The 16079-nt window shown below is 46.6% G+C and overlaps 1 protein-coding gene across 1 annotated transcript in view; it reads right to left on the bottom strand.

Moving 5' to 3' along the window:
- Positions 1–16079, bottom strand: part of LOC137380299 (laminin subunit beta-2-like) — a 283335-nt gene that overhangs the window by 163220 nt on the left and 104036 nt on the right. The window contains exons 9-10 of the mRNA XM_068052207.1: positions 14033–14221; positions 10064–10243 (exon numbers count right to left, since the gene is read on the bottom strand). Coding sequence (XP_067908308.1) covers positions 10064–10243; positions 14033–14221 — 369 coding nt within the window. The remainder of the gene's footprint in view (positions 1–10063; positions 10244–14032; positions 14222–16079) is intronic.

Below are 16079 nucleotides of genomic sequence, written 5' to 3'. Positions count from 1 at the left end.
CCAAGTCTCTCTGAACATCAACACTTACCAGTTTCACACCTTTTAAAAAATATTCTGCTTTTCTATTTTTACTACCAAAGTGAGCAGCTTCTCACTTCCCTAAATTATACTCCATTTGTCATCTTGTTGCCCACTCACTTAACCTGTCTATATCTCTTTTCAGCCTCTCTACATCCTCCCCGCAGATTACCTTTCCACCGAGCTTTGTATCATCAGCAAACTTGGATACATTACTCTCTGTCTCTTCATCCAAGTCATTAATATAGATTGTAAATAGCTGAGGACCCAGCACTGATCCTTGCAGCACTCCACTATTCACTGCCTGCCAACCTGAAAATGCCCCATTTATGCCCACTGGATGCCAGTATCCAGCTGGATGTCAACCCAGACTTCGGAGCCAGAGAGCTGGTCTTCACTCGCCAGGACAGTCACAAGACGAAACAAAACAGATGAACTGATAGCTCAAATAGAAATAAATAAGTACGATCTGATAGAAACATAGCTGCAGCATGACATAGATTAGGACCTGAATATTGAAGGGTACATGACATTTAGGAAGGACATAGGGAGAGAGGAAGTATTAATGGGATTAGCATCCTTGAAAGTTGATAAATTAGCAGGGCCGGATGAAATGTATCCTAGGGTGTTAAAAGAAGCAAGAAAGGAAATAGCGGAAGGTCTGACCATCATTTTCCAGCCCTCACTGGATGCAGGTGTGGTGCCGGAGGATTGGAGAATTGCTAACGTTGTTCCTCTGTTTAAAAAGGGAGTGAAGGAGAGACTGAATAATTACAGGCCAGACAGTCTAACCTCAGTAGTGGGCAAATTATTGGAATCTATTCTGTCACTTAGAAAGGCACAGGTTATTCAAGGATAGTCAGCATGGATTTGTTAAGGGAAGATCTTGATGACCAACTTGATCAAATTTTTTGAAGAATATCAAGGAAGATAGATAGTGCAGTTGATGTGGATTTTAGCAAGGCTTTTGACAAGGTCCCACATGGCAGATGGGTTAAAAAAATAAAATCCCATGGGATCCAGGGAAATGTAGCAAGATGGATACAAAATTAGCTCAGTGGCAGGAAACAAAGGGTAATTGTTGGGTGTTTTTGTGACTGGAGGGCTGTTTCCAGTGGCGTTCCGCAGGGCTCAGTACTGGGTCCCTGCTTTTTGTGATATATATTAACGATTTGGACATAAATGTAGGGGGCATGATCAAGAAGGTTGCGGACAACACAAAGATTGGCCGTGTGGTAGATAGCGAGGAGGATAGCTGTAGGCTGCAGGAAGATATTGATACAAAAACAAGAAATGCTGGAATCACTCAGCAGGTCTGGCAGCATCTGTGGAAAGAGAAGCAGAGTTAACGTTTCGGGTCAGTGACCCTTCTTCGGAACCCCCCGAAACGTTAACTCTGCTTCTCTTGCCACAGATGCTGCCAGACCTGCTGAGTGATTCCAGCATTTCTTGTTTTTGTTTCAGATTTCCAGCATCCGCAGTATTTTGCTTTTATTATAGGAAGATATTGATGGTCTGGTCAGATGGGCAGAAAAGTGGCAAATGGAATTCAACCTGGAGAAGTGTGAGGTGATGCATTTGGGGAGGTCAAACAAGGCAAAGGAATACACGATTAATGGGAAAATACTGAGATGTGTAGAGGAAGTGAGGGACCTTGGAGTAAATGTCCTCAGATCCCTAAAGGTAGCAGGACAGGTCGATAAGGTGGTTAAGAAGGCATATGGAATCCTTTCCTTTATTAGCCGAAGTATAGAATATAAGAGCAGGGAGGTTCTGCTGGAACAAAAACAAGAAATGCTGGAATCACTCAGCAGGTCTGGCAGCATCTGTGGAAAGAGAAGCAGAGTTAACGTTTCGGGTCAGTGACCCTTCTTCAGATTTCCAGCATCCGCAGTATTTTGCTTTTATTTTAGAGGTTCTGCTGGAACTGTATAACTCATTGGTTCGGCCACAACTTGAGGACTCTGTGCAGTTCTGGTCACCTCATTACAGAAAGGATGAAATTGCACTGGAGAGGGTACAGAGGAGATTTACGAGGATGTTGCCAGGACTGGAAAAATGCAGCTATGAGGATAGATTGGATAGGCTGGGGTTGTTCTCCTTGGAACAGAGAAGACTGAGGGGAGATTTGATTGAAATGTACAAAATTGTGAGGGGCCTGGATAGAGTGGAGGTGAAGGGTCTATTCACCTTAGCAGAGAGGTCAGTGACGAGGGGGCATAGATTTAAAGTGATTGGTAGAAAAATTAGAGGGGAGATGAGGAAAATGCTTTTTCACCCAGAGGATGGTAGGTGTCTGGAACTCACTACCTGGAAGGGTAGTTGAGGCAGAGACCCTCAACTCATTCAAAAGGAGTCTGGATAGGCACCTCAAGTGTCATAATCTGCAGGGCTACAGACCAAATGCTGAAGGTGGGATTAGAATGGATGGATCATTTTTAGGCCGGCACAGACACGATGGGCCAAGTGGCCTCTTTCTGTGCCGTAAACTTTCTATGAATCTATGACAGGAAGCTAGGAAAAGGTGGAGGGATAGCTCTGTTAATTAATGATGGTATTAATGCAATGGAGAGGGATGATCTAAGTTCAGGAAACCAGGATGTAGAAGCAGTTTGGGGAGAGATGAGAAATGATAAAGGCAAGAAGTCACTCGTGGGAGTGATGTACAGGCCCCCTAACAGTAAACATATGGTAGGATGGGGTATAAAGGAAGAAATAATGTGAGCTTGCCAGAAAGGTACGGCGATAATCATGGGGAGGGGGGGGGGTCTAATCTACATATAGACTGGCAAAGTCAGATGGGCAAAGGTAGCCAAGATGAGGAGTTCATAGAATATTTTCGGGATAGTTTCTTAGAACAGCACGTTCTGGAGCCAACCAGAGAGCAGGTTAAATTAAACCTGGTATTGTGCAACCAGATAGGATTAATTGATGACCTCATAGGCAAGGCGCCCCTAGGTAGCAGCAATCATAATATGATTGAATTTTACATTCAGTTTCAGGGAGAGAAGAGTGGGTCCGAGACTAATATTTTAAACTTAAATAAGGGCAATTATGAGGGCGTGAAAGCAGAGCTAGCTAAAGTGAACTGGCAAAGTAGGTTAAGGGATAGGTCAATAGAGATGCAGTGGCAGACATTTAAGGGGGATATTTCAGAATACACAGAATAGATACCTTTCAATGAGAAAGAAAAATTCCAAGGGGAGGACTCACCATCTGTGGTTAACTAAAACAGTTAAAGATGGTATCAAAATTAAAGAAAACCATATAATTGTGCAAAGATGTGAGGCAGGTCAGAAGATTTGACAAAATATAAAAAACAGCAAAGAATGACTAAAAGATTAATCAGGAGGGAAAAATTAGAGTACAAAAGAAAGCTGGCAAGAAACATAAAAACAGATGGTAAGAGTTTCTATAGATATTTAAAAAAGAGTTAACAAAGTGTATGTTGATCCTACAGGAAGCAAGTCTGGGGAATTAATAACGGATAATAAGAAGATGGCAGATGAATTGAACAGATATTTTGCATCGGTCTTCATTATTGAGGATACAAGTAACATCCCAGTATTAGCTGTAAATCAGGAAATGGAAGGGAGGGAGGAACTCAAGAAAATTACAATCACCAGGGAAGTGGTACTGAACAAATTGTTGGAGCTGCGGGCTGACAAGTCCCCGGGTCCTGATGGACTTCATCCTAGGGTGTTAAAAGAAGTGGCTAATGAGATAGTTGATGCGTTAGTTTCAATTTTCCAAAATTCCCTCGATTCAGGGAAGGTTCCGTTAGATTGGAAAATAAAGAATGTAACTCCTTTCTTCAAAAAGGGAGGGAGACAAAAAGCAGGAAACTACAGGCCAGTTAGCTTAACATCTCTCCTAGGGAGACTGTTAGAAGCTATTATTAAAGATATTACAGCAGGGCACTTAGAAAAATTCAAGGTAATCAGGCAGAGTCAACATGGTTTTGTGAAAGGGAAATCATGTTTAACCAATTTATTGGAGTACTTTAAAGAAGTAACATGTGCTGTGGATAAAGGGGAACCGGTGGATGGATTGTACTTAGATTTCAAGAAGGCATTTGATAAGGTACCACATCAAAGGTTATTGTGGAAAATTAAAACTTATGGTGTAGGGGGTAAAATATTGGCATGGATAGAAGATTGGCTAGCTAACAGGAAACAGAGAGTCGATATAAATGGGTAATTTTCTAGTTGGGAAGATGTAACGAGTGGTGTGCCACAGGGATCTGTGCTGGGGCCTCAACTTTTTACAATTTATATAAATGACTTAGATGAAGGAACTGAAGGTATGGTTGCTAAATTTTCTGATGACACAAAGATAGGTAGGAAAATAAGTTGCGAAGAGGACATAAGGAAGCTACAAAGGTTAGATAGGTTAAGTGAGTGGGCAAAGATCTGACAAATGGAGTGTAATGTGGGAAAATGTGAAATTGTCAATTTTGGCAGGAAGAATAAAAAAGAAGCATATTATCTAAATGGTGAGAGATTGCAGAGCTCTGAGATGCAGAGGGATCTGGGTGTCCTAGTGCATGAATCACAAAAGGTTAGTATGCAGGTACAGCAAGTAATTAGGAAAGCGAATAGAATGTTATTGTTCATTGTGAGGGGAACTGAATATAAAAGTAGGGAGGTTATGCTTCAATTATACAGGGCATTGGTGAGACCACAGCTGAAGTACTGTGTACAGTACTGGTCTTATTTAAGGATGCAATTGCATTGGAAGCAGTTCAGAGAAGGTTTGCTAGACTAATACCTGCAATGGGCGGGTTGTCTTATGAGGAAAGATTGGACAGGCTAGGCTTGTATCCGCTGGAATTTAGAAGAGTAAGAGGCAACTTGATTGAAACATATAAGATCCTGAGGTCTCTTGACAGGGTGGATGTGGAAAGGATGTTTCCCCTTGTGGGCAAATCTAGAACTAGGGATCACTGTTTAAAAATAAGGGGTCGCGCATAAATTTTTTCTCTCAGAGGGTCGTGAGTCTTTGGAATTCTCTTCTTCAAAAGGTGGTGGAAGCAGAGTCTGAATATTTTTAAGGCAGAGGTAGATAGATTCTTGATAAGCAAGGGGATGAAAGGTTATCAGGGGACAGTTTGTGATGTCCTTGTGGGGTGCATCATGTTCAGTGTCTGCCCCTGAGCTGCCCTCACTCATCCTCCTCTTGGGGGGTGGTCACTCTCCTCTCAGAAGGAGTTAAATGGAGGTTCAACCCCATCTGCTGGACTCAGACCCATCTTATCTCTGCTCTTTCAAACCCAGTCTGCAGCTTCAGTTCGTTTTATGATCAACTACTGAATTTATTTTGTGTTAGTTTTCAGTATTTGAATAAAGAATGTGGAGTTGAGGTTAGAATCAGATCAGCCATGATCTTGTTGAAAGGCAGAGCAGGCTCAAGGGACCGAGTGGCCTACTCTTGCTCCTAATTGGTATGTTCATATGGGGTTTGAACCCTGCATCTTCTGATTCGAGGGGGCAATGACTGAGACAGAGGCTTGGGCTGGAATGCATTGAGTCATTGGAATGATGGAGGATGTGGGGTTATCACAGAGTGAGATACACAACTGAGTTACGCTGTTGCACAGAAGCACTAACCAAGGAACTAGAAAGAAAGACTTGCATTTTTGGAGTACCTTTCACGATCTCAGGCCATCCCAAAATATTTTACAGCCAATAAATTATTTTTGAAGTGTAGACACTGTTACAATGCAGGGAAAGACAACAGCCAATTTTCACACAGCAAACTGCCACAAACAGCTGTTTTAACAGACAGGGCCTCTTTAACGTCTCATCTGAAACATGGCACTTCAAACGGTGCAGCACTCCCTCAGTACTGACCCTCCGACAGTGCAGCACTCCCTCAGTACTGACCCTCCGACACTGCTGCACTCTCTCAGTACCGCCCCTCCGACAGTGCGGCGCTCCCTCAGTACTGACCCTCCGACACTGCTGCACTCTCTCAGTACCGCCCCTCCGACAGTGCGGCGCTCCCTCAGTACTGACCCTCCGACAGTGCTGCACTCTCTCAGTACCGCCCCTCCGACAGTGCGGCGCTCCCTCAGTACTGCCCCTCCGACAGTGCTGCACCCCCTCAGTACTGACCCTCCAACAGCGCGGCACTCCCTCAGTACTGACCCTCTGACAGTGCAGCGCTCCCTCAGTACTTCCCCTTCCGATAGTGCAGCGCTACCTCAGTACTGACCCTCTGACAGTGCAGCACTCCCTCAGTACTGCCCCTCCAACACTGCGGCACTCCCTCAGTACTGACCCTCTGACAGTGCAGCACTCCCTCAGTACTGCCCCTCGAACACTGCGGCACTCCCTCAGTACTGACCCTCCGACAGTGCAGCACTCCCTCAGTACTGCCCCTCCAACACTGCGGCACTCCTTCAGTACTGACCCTCTGACAGTGCAGCGCTCCCTCAATACTTCCCCTTCCGACAGTGCAGCGCTCCCTCAGTACTGCCCTCCGACAGTGCGGCACTCCCTCAGTACTGACCCTCTGACAGTGCAGCACTCCCTCAGTACTGCCCCTCGAACACTGCGGCACTCCCTCAGTACTGACCCTCTGACAGTGCAGCACTCCCTCAGTACTGCCCCTCCAACACTGCGGCACTCCTTCAGTACTGACCCTCTGACAGTGCAGCGCTCCCTCAATACTTCCCCTTCCGACAGTGCAGCGCTACCTCAGTACTGCCCCTCCGACAGTGCAGCACTCCCTCAGTACTGACCCTCCGACAGTGCGGCACTCCCTCAGTACTGACCCTCTGACAGTGCAGCGCTCCCTCAATACAGCCCCTCCGACAGTGCAGCACTCCCTCAGTACTGACTCTCCGACAGTGCAGCACTCCCTCAGTACTGACCCTCCGACAGTGCAGCACTCCCTCAGTACTGACCCTTCGACAGTGCAGCACTCCCTCAGTACTGCCCCTCCGACATTGCAGCACTCCCTCAGTTCTGACCCTCCGACAGTGCAGCACTCCCTCAGTACTGACCCTTCGACAGTGCAGCACTCCCTCAGTACTGCCCCTCCGACAGTGCAGCACTCCCTCAGTTCTGACCCTCCGACAGTGCAGCACTCCCTCAGTACTGACCCTTCGACAGTGCAGCACTCCCTCAGTACTGCCCCTCCGACAGTGCAGCACTCTCTCAGTACTGTACTGGGAGTGTCAGCCTAGCTTTTATGCTCAAGTGTTATATAAATGCAAGTCTTTCCTTTTTCTTTTGAAGATCATCTGACTGATTCAGCCAAATCAACACTGAGCAGTTGTGGGACAAGAGCTCTTCCTACTCTGTTTGTCTCAGTACTAAAACTGGGCAGTGTATTTACCCACAAGAGCTATAGTTATCATTTAAAATAAAAACACCGAAGCCATCCTCTCTGGCTGAATGTCGACTGATCTAATTCCAACCCAAGGCTGATTAAATAGACACACTTTGCAGCCTTGAGGCTATTCAAGCAGGAGAGCTCAGAGGAAACAAACACCAAGCACTCAGGGAAAGGTCAGGTTTTGGGCAGAATAGTGTGAGGGCTGAGGAATCTTTTCAAAGTGAAGACTTTACTGTCAGCTGTGGCTCAGTGGTTGCACTCTCTCTCTCTCAGCTCTGAATCAGAATGCCTTGGGTTCGAGTCCCACTGCAGGACTTTTTTTTTTAAAGATTTTTTTTTTAAGATTAGAGATACAGCACTGAAACAGGCCCTTCGGCCCACCGAGTCTGTGCCGAACATCAACCACCCATTTATACTAATCCTACACTAATCCCATATTCCCACCAAACATCCCCACCTGTCCCTATATTTCCCTACCACCTACCTATACTAGTGACAATTTTATAATGGCCAATTTACCTATCAACCTGCAAGTCTTTTGGCTTGTGGGAGGAAACCGGAGCACCCGGAGAAAACCCACGCAGACACAGGGAGAACTTGCAAACTCCACACAGGCAGTACCCGGAATCGAACCCGGGTCCCTGGAGCTGTGAGGCTGCGGTGCTAACCACTGCGCCACTGTGCCGCCCTTGAGCATATTATCCAGGCTGACGCTCCTAGTGTTGTACTGAGGGAGTGCCGCACTGTCGGAGGGTCAGTACTGAGGGAGTGCTGCACTGTTGGAAGGTCAGTACTGAGGGAGTGCCGCACTGTCAGAGGGTCAGTACTGAGGGAGTGCTGCACTGTCGGAGGGGCTGTACTGAGGGAGTGCCGCACTGTCAGAGGGTCAGTACTGAGGGAGTGCTGCACTGTCGGAGGGGCTGTACTGGCGGCGTGCTGCACTGTCGGAGGGGCTGTACTGAGGGAGTGCCACACTGTCGGAGGGGCTGTACTGAAGACGTGTCGCACTGTCGGAGGGGCTGTACTGAGGGAGTGCCGCACTGTCGGAGGGGCTGTACAGAGAGAGTGCCGCACTGTCAGAGGGTCAGTACTGAGGGAGTGCTGCACTGTCGGAGGGGCTGTACTGAGGGAGTGCTGCACTGTCGGAGGGGCTGTACTGAGGGAATGCTGCACTGTCAGAGGGTCAGTACTGAGGGAGTGCCGCACTGTCGGAGGGGCTGTACTGAGGGAGTGCCGCACTGTCAGAGGGTCAGTACTGATGGAGTGCCGCACTGTCGGAGGGGCTGTACTGAGGGAGTGCCGCACTGTCAGAGGGTCAGTACTGAGGGAGTGCTGCACTGTCGGAGGGGCTGTACTGAGGGAGTGCCGCACTGTCAGAGGGTCAGTACTGAGGGAGTGCTGCACTGTCGGAGGGGCTGTACTGCCGGCGTGTTGCACTGTCGGAGGGGCTGTACTGAGGGAGTGCCGCACTCTCGGAGGGGCTGTACTGAGGGAGTGCCGCACTGTCAGAGGGTCAGTACTGAGGGAGTGCTGCACTGTCGGAGGGGCTGTACTGCCGGCGTGTTGCACTGTCGGAGGGGCTGTACTGAGGGAGTGCCGCACTCTCGGAGGGGCTGTACAGAGAGAGTGCCGCACTGTCAGAGGGTCAGTACTGAGGGAGTGCTGCACTGTCAGAGGGTCAGTACTGAGGGAGTGCTGCACTGTCAGAGGGGCTGTACTGAGGGAGTGCTGCACTGTCGGAGGGGCTGTACTGAGGGAATGCTGCACTGTCAGAGGGTCAGTACTGAGGGAGTGCCGCACTGTCGGAGGGGCTGTACTGAGGGAATGCTGCACTGTCAGAGGGTCAGTACTGAGGGAGTGCCGCACTGTCGGAGGGGCTGTACTGAGGGAATGCTGCACTGTCAGAGGGTCAGTACTGAGGGAGTGCTGCACTGTCGGAGGGGCTGTACTGAGGGAGTGCTGCACTGTCGGAGGGGCTGTACTGAGGGAGTGCCGCACTGTCAGAGGGTCAGTACTGAGGGAGTGCTGCACTGTCAGAGGGGCTGTACTGAGGGAGTGCCGCAGTGTTGGAGGGGCTGTACTGAGGGAGTGCCGCACTGTCAGAGGGTCAGTACTGAGGGAGTGCTGCACTGTCGGAGGGGCTGTACTGAGGGAGTGCCGCACTGTCAGAGGGTCAGTACTGAGGGAGTGCCGCACTGTCAGAGGGGCTGTACTGAGGGAGTGCCGCACTGTCAGAGGGTCAGTACTGAGGGCGTGCTGCACTGCTGGAGCTCAAGCTTTTCATATGAGATGTTAAACTGAGGTCCCATCTGCCCCCTCACTGGATGTAAAAGATTCCATGGCAGTATCTGAAGAACAGCATAGTGCAAATTGTCCTGGGCCAATATCATCCCTCAACCAATGCCACCAAAAACAGATTATCTGGCCATTTATCTCATTGCTGTTCATGGGAGCTTGCTGTGTACAAATTGGCTGCCATGTTTCCTGCATTACACCAGTAACTACACTTCAAAACTATTTCATTGGCTGTAAAGAGACTTGTGATGTCCTGAGGTGTGAAAGGTGCTATAGAGATGCAGGTTATTTCTTTACAACTCTGCGTTGGGATCAGGAAATGGATTATATATCAGATTCAGTATTAACTGAACAGATCTAAACTATTTCACCCGGGAACAGAGTAACGTGGGTGGAAGGGACTTACCTCGACAGCCCTGTAGGTTTTCAGCACTCAGCCCGAAGTAGCCAGCTTTGCATTTATCACATCGAGGACCCTCCACATGGTCTTTGCAGCGACACTGCCCAGCGATCATTCCCAGGTTCGGGTCATCCCGACTGTCACAGATTCCACCATTCAGAGAGCCATCAGGGTCACAGTCACAGGCTGCAGTGCAAAGACATCATTAACATTCCTCTCCTCTTTCCAATCTAGAACTTCAGTATGCTTTGAAAGAAACACTTCAGAAAAAGCAAAATCAGCAGAGAAATATGAATTCTAACACCACCCTCCCTGCCTGCCCCTGCCCCCTGCCCAGAAAATGCTGGAAATCCACAAGACTCGAAAGAGAAACAATCAGTTAACATCTGAGGGTGAAATGGTTAGACCCCAATCCTGGCCCCACCACTGATGCCAGGCCCCACCTGAAATGCTAAGCTCACCTCCGCTCACAGATGCTGATCACTCGGTTGTGCATTCTTTATTCATTCTTGGGATGTGGGCATCGCTCAAAAGACTGGTATTTATTGCCCAGTAACTCTTAGTTACCCTGAACAGGTGGTGGTGGGTCTTTTCTTGAATCACTGATCATAGTTTCGAGACAATCTGAGTGGCTTGCTGGGCCACTTCAGAGGGTTAAGAGTTAAGAGTTAACCATGTTGATGTGGAACTGAAGTTGCATATAGGCCCAGACCGGGTAAAGATGGCAGGTTTTCATCCCTTGAGGGACATTAGTGAATTAGTTGGGCTTTCACAACTAACCAACAGCTTCCTGGTCACTTTTACTGAGGCCAAATTTTTCTTCACAGATTTTTGAAACTGATTTCAAATTTTCAAACTGCCCACAGTGAGATTGGATTACTCGTTCAGTAACATCTTCATTCCAGAACTTTCTATTTTTTTCATACAATAAAATGGTCTCATTTGGTCTAAAAATGTTCTGAACCAAAGCACAATGGTAAATGCCATGAGGTCAGGGGTAGGGAATTCAATCCACCTTCTCCCATACCCCACTTCCCCAACACAACCCCTACTAATAACCTTTTGTTTTGCACTTGAAGTTGTACTTATTTTCATTAAAATTATCAATAGGACACATTTAGTCCTGCCTATTGTTAGAAAGCTTTCAGAGACCAAGGTCAATGTTTAGCTCCTTTGATATTTGCTTAAGTACAAAGCCTTGGAGAGGGTGCGGGGGTGTGGGGGGATTTACCAGAATGATACTGGAATGAGGGACTTTAGTTACAATGAGAGCCTGGAGAAGCTGGGATTGTTCTTCTTAGATCAGAAAAGATTAAGGGGAGATTATTATAATAGAGTTAGAGTCATAGAGTTATATTTGTTCAAAATTATGAGGAGTTTTGATCGAGTAAATACAGAGACACTGTTTCCAGTGGCAGGAGAGTCGATAACCAGAGGACACAGATTTATGGGCATTGGGAAAAGACCAGAAGGGAGATGAGGAATTTTTTTACACAGTGAGTTGTTGTGATCTGGAACACGCTGCCTGAAAGGGTGGTGGATGAAGATTAAATAGTAACTTTCCAAATGGAATTGGGTAAATTGAAGAGGAGACATTTTCAGGGCTACAGGGAAAGAGCAGGGCTGTGGCCTTCTCTTCTACTGCATGATGCTATAAAGTGAGTATAAAACTGATTAAAGCAAGTCATCAGAATGCTACTTGAGCTCAGCATACATTAAACACAGAAGAAATATGGAGCAAACACGGATATATGGAATTGGACCATAGATCAGCCATGATGCCATTGATTGGTGGAACAGGTTTGAGGAACTAGATGACCTCCTCCTGTTCCTATGTTCCTATGAAAGAGTGAAACTATATTTGAAGGCAGAAGGACACCCGAAAATATAAACCTTCTTGTTTACTGTCGCTTCTCTGAGTGTGTTAGGGGGAGTAGTGCGGGGTTAATCAATGCCCATTAGTTTACACTGCTCCAAGCTCATTCTAGCCAGCAGTAATTTTCATACCATTAGTCTGAAATGTATATGAACACAGGTCCCAGAAGGGAGAGGCTATTCCTAACCCCTTGTTCCACCCAATCTCCCACGACTACTCTTTCAACAGTTGTTCAACAATTTTATGACCTCTGCAGCCACTTTTGGCTGGCTGATAATGAAAGATGGCTGAATGGCCAATCATGCACTTGAGAACATTTTTTTCCTTCCTCATTATTGGAAAACTTCACTTGCAGCTGTGAAGATTGGACAGGCCAAGGATGTGCTTCTTGTTTACTCATACAGTTCATCAACAAGAGATCGGCCAACTTCACCTTGGATAGGTTTCAACCTTTCCCAGCAAACTGTCTCACACAGCCAGCTGCACTACCTAGCAGAAAAAACCCTCTCTCCCATTCATGGATAGCATGCAATCATCTGATCGATTTTCCCTCTCTTCTGTCCTCCTGACCACATCCTGTTCTGTTTGGCTGCTGCAACTAAATTTTCTTCTCTTGTTCCTCCTAGGTTTCCAGTTCTCCATCCTATTCTTCCCCCCAACATCCTCACTGTGTTGAAATCCAGACGCATTCTCTCCTAACTCATTCTTTCCCAGGACCTCAGAACTATGGAACTCCTCACTTCCCTCAGTCTCCCCTTCCTCTTTCAATCTCCCATCTACACCTGAGCTTGGAGTCACCAAGACATTATTCCTCTCACCTTCTCTCCAACTCCATGAAACCATTTGGAAAGCTCAATACTTTTCAATCTTAAAGAGCCATGATTTTCCTTGGGAGTGTGTGTGGTGTAGGGAAGGAGGGTGTGTTAATGGGGTTTAAAAATTCCCTGAAATTTCAGAGTTTCTTTTAATCGCACCACACCATCATTCGATAGAACTTGTGTTTGGTCACTTGATGTCCGTCCAGAGCCATTGGCAATGTAATTTGACCAGTGAAAACCTGAGTAGTCGGGCTTAGGCCTGTAAATATTCACCAGGATATTACGTTGAATTGGAGTGAAGTTACTGATCGAATAACGACACAGGACCAGGACTTCATGCTTTAGAGCTTTTCTCTAACTTTTTTTATTCTTTTCACTTTATTTGATTTATTAGATTTATGGATGTAAGAATATTTCTGTTTGAACCTTGATATGAAATTCCTATTTGAAAATTGGGCCAATTTGAAATGGCTTTGTTTGGTGTTGGAAACTCGTATCCACCTCCCAAAAACTCCACTGACACCACTGCCATTTTCATGGGAATTTTTCTAGCTTCCCCCAGCACAACTGGGTGGGATTTTAACCCAGCCTGGCCGGTCGGAGTGGGACAAGCATAGGGGGCAGGGTTAAAATCCAATTTGGGAACATTCTGCGCTATTCCCAACTCCTCCCACCCCATTCAGCCTAATTTTAACAGTCAATTGTTTGGCTTTGGGACAGAGGAGTGGGAGGGTTTGGGGGGGGGGGGGGGGGGTGGGGTGCAGATTACAATGGTGAGATTACAGTCCGATTACATCATTCAGACGCACGTACAATTTTAACCGCTGGGCGACAATGGTCCATCCAGTCTCTCTGGTGACAAACAGGATGAGGCTGGAAGAGGCCACAGTAAGTCCTGTTAAGGCAGGAGGAGTTCATTCTGCCATGGACTTCCCCCCCCCCACTGCCCCTCTCCTCAATTAGCTTGCCAGAGACTGTTTCCATGGTTCCCAACCTGCCTATAACTATGCAATTTCCTGGTGCTGCTCATTGACCTCAGTGCTTTCTTCACTAGCTTCAGGTGTGAGTCCATGACGTTGAGGTCTGCATGTTAAAATTAGGGCAGTTGGACAGATCACCACTCACTTCGACCCTCAATATTCCTGAGCACCACCATCCCTCCCCAGGTTAAAATGGGGACTATTGTCAGATCTCTAGCCCGTTACGTGATCAGTGAGAAAAATATTGCTTTTTCTCCCCATCAATGCAGTTTCTCTGCTGCAAAGTTCCTTCAATACTCACGAACACAGACTCTGGGGTCCCGAATGTCTCTGGATGGGTCCTGATAATAAAAAGGTTTGCACATCTCGCAGTTCCTGCCCATCGTGTTGTGGTGACAATCATCGCACACACCTCCACTCACGTTTCCCGTGGCTAAATATACTGCCATGTCAAAGTGACACCTCCCAGAGTGATTGTTACAATTACACCCTGTAAAGAAAGGAAGCTCGTTAAAGTTTAGAAAATCCCAGTTCAGATCTATACAGCACCTCATCACTTCTCTCAGAAACCCCAAAAGCTCTTCACATACCCTGAATTAATTTGAGGTGTGTATATTTTGTTAAAAATCATCTAATCTTTATTTATGACAGACTTCAAGCACCAGCAAAGCAGTAAGAGGACCTTCCTGCTATGAGACATCTTTAACAATGTGACAGTGTCCTCATTTTAACTTCCCTCGCCCACCCGACTCCCTGTCTGGTAGTAAAAGGTCAGGGGTGGGGATCAGTTAAAATAGCATTGTCTACTGTGGGAGTGTCAGCCTTGTATCTGTTGCACTCACATCTGCCCACATCAAATAACTCCTGACACCTTAGTGAATGTTAGAGACTAGGTTGGAAAGGGTTAGTCAGTAAACATGACTGATTCTCTGAAGTGGCATGTTAGTGTTATATTATTATGTTGTTTTAGTTATGTGAAGTGCTACCTTTTCATCTTAAGAAAGATAATAATGTAGTTTACCAAGTTTTAAAACAATAATATTTTGAAATAGCTCATCAGTGTCTGAGAATTTGGAAGGTAGCCTGTGTGGGAATGAATGGGACAGTGAGCAGATGTCTGTGTGGGAAATGCTGAGGTTCCATGTAGGAGAGGGGTCTGTGGAAATCTGAATAGGCTTTAGTAAGGAAAGGAATATGGTTTGCTGAAAGATAGTTGATGTTTACCAGCACTGATTGCAAGGACCTCAACAACAAAGAAACACCAGCTGCTCAGACACCTGCAATAAAGTACATGAGGAAGCTGAAAAATAAAAGACAGCTTTATAGCAGTGATAGGAAAGATCATAAAGGGAGAGGGTCCATATCTAGACAGGGAGTTACAGAGGAGATCAGCAGCAAAGCTGTCCCTGCTCCCCCAGCCAGGGCTCAGGTTAAAATTGCAGACCAGCCCCAATGACATCACTGGAGATTGATCTGCATATTTAAGGGGACCCCGCCATGTTGGGGCAGGAAATAATCAGGTCGAGAAAGAATGAACTTGCATTTCTATAGTGTCTTTCACCACCTCAAGACATCCCAAAGCATTTACAGCCGATGAAATACTTTTTGAAGTGTAGTCACTGTTGTAATGTAGGAAATGGAGCAGCAAATTTGTGCACAGCAAGCTCCCACAAACAGCAATGTGATAAAGACCAGATAACCTGTTTTAGTGATGCTGGTTGAGAGATAAATAATGGCCAGGAGACCAAAGAAACTCCCTGTTCTTCTTCAAAATAGTAGCCATGGGATCTTTTATGTCCACCTCAGAGGGCAGACAAGTCTTTGATTTAATGTTTTAACTTAAAGATGGCACCTCAGACAATGCAGCACTCCTTCAGTACTGCACTGGGAGTGTCAACCTGAGATAATGGGGCTCAAGGCTCTGGAATGTGCCTTGAATTCATGACCTTCTGACTCAGAGGTCAGAGAGGGAGACAGCGTGACCCACTGAGCCATGGTTGACACCTTAGAAGGGGATAGTCAGGCAGAGGAAGAGACCATTCACTGGGGGGAATGGGGAAGGAGAACTCAGGTGGACAGACCAAGGCTGTTAGACTGTACAATGGGTGTACAATTCTGGGCACCTACGACATTGATTCAGAGAGGAAATCAGAGCAAGGCCATGTCAACACGGAGCAAATGGTTAACCCAAGAGGAAAGTGAGACTGGAGATTCAATAGTGTGAGGAGTAGACAGTCACTTCTATGACTGTCCAAATGAGGTGCAGCCTTCCAAATGTGAAGGCAACAGAACAACGGCAGAACATCCTGGAGGCAGAAACCATGGTCCATGTCAGGACCAGTGACATA

This window comes from Heterodontus francisci, chromosome 19 (genome assembly GCF_036365525.1).
Source record: "Heterodontus francisci isolate sHetFra1 chromosome 19, sHetFra1.hap1, whole genome shotgun sequence".
In the NCBI taxonomy this organism is placed as follows: Eukaryota; Metazoa; Chordata; class Chondrichthyes; order Heterodontiformes; family Heterodontidae; genus Heterodontus; species Heterodontus francisci.
This window is presented reverse-complemented; position numbering and strand designations above follow the sequence as displayed.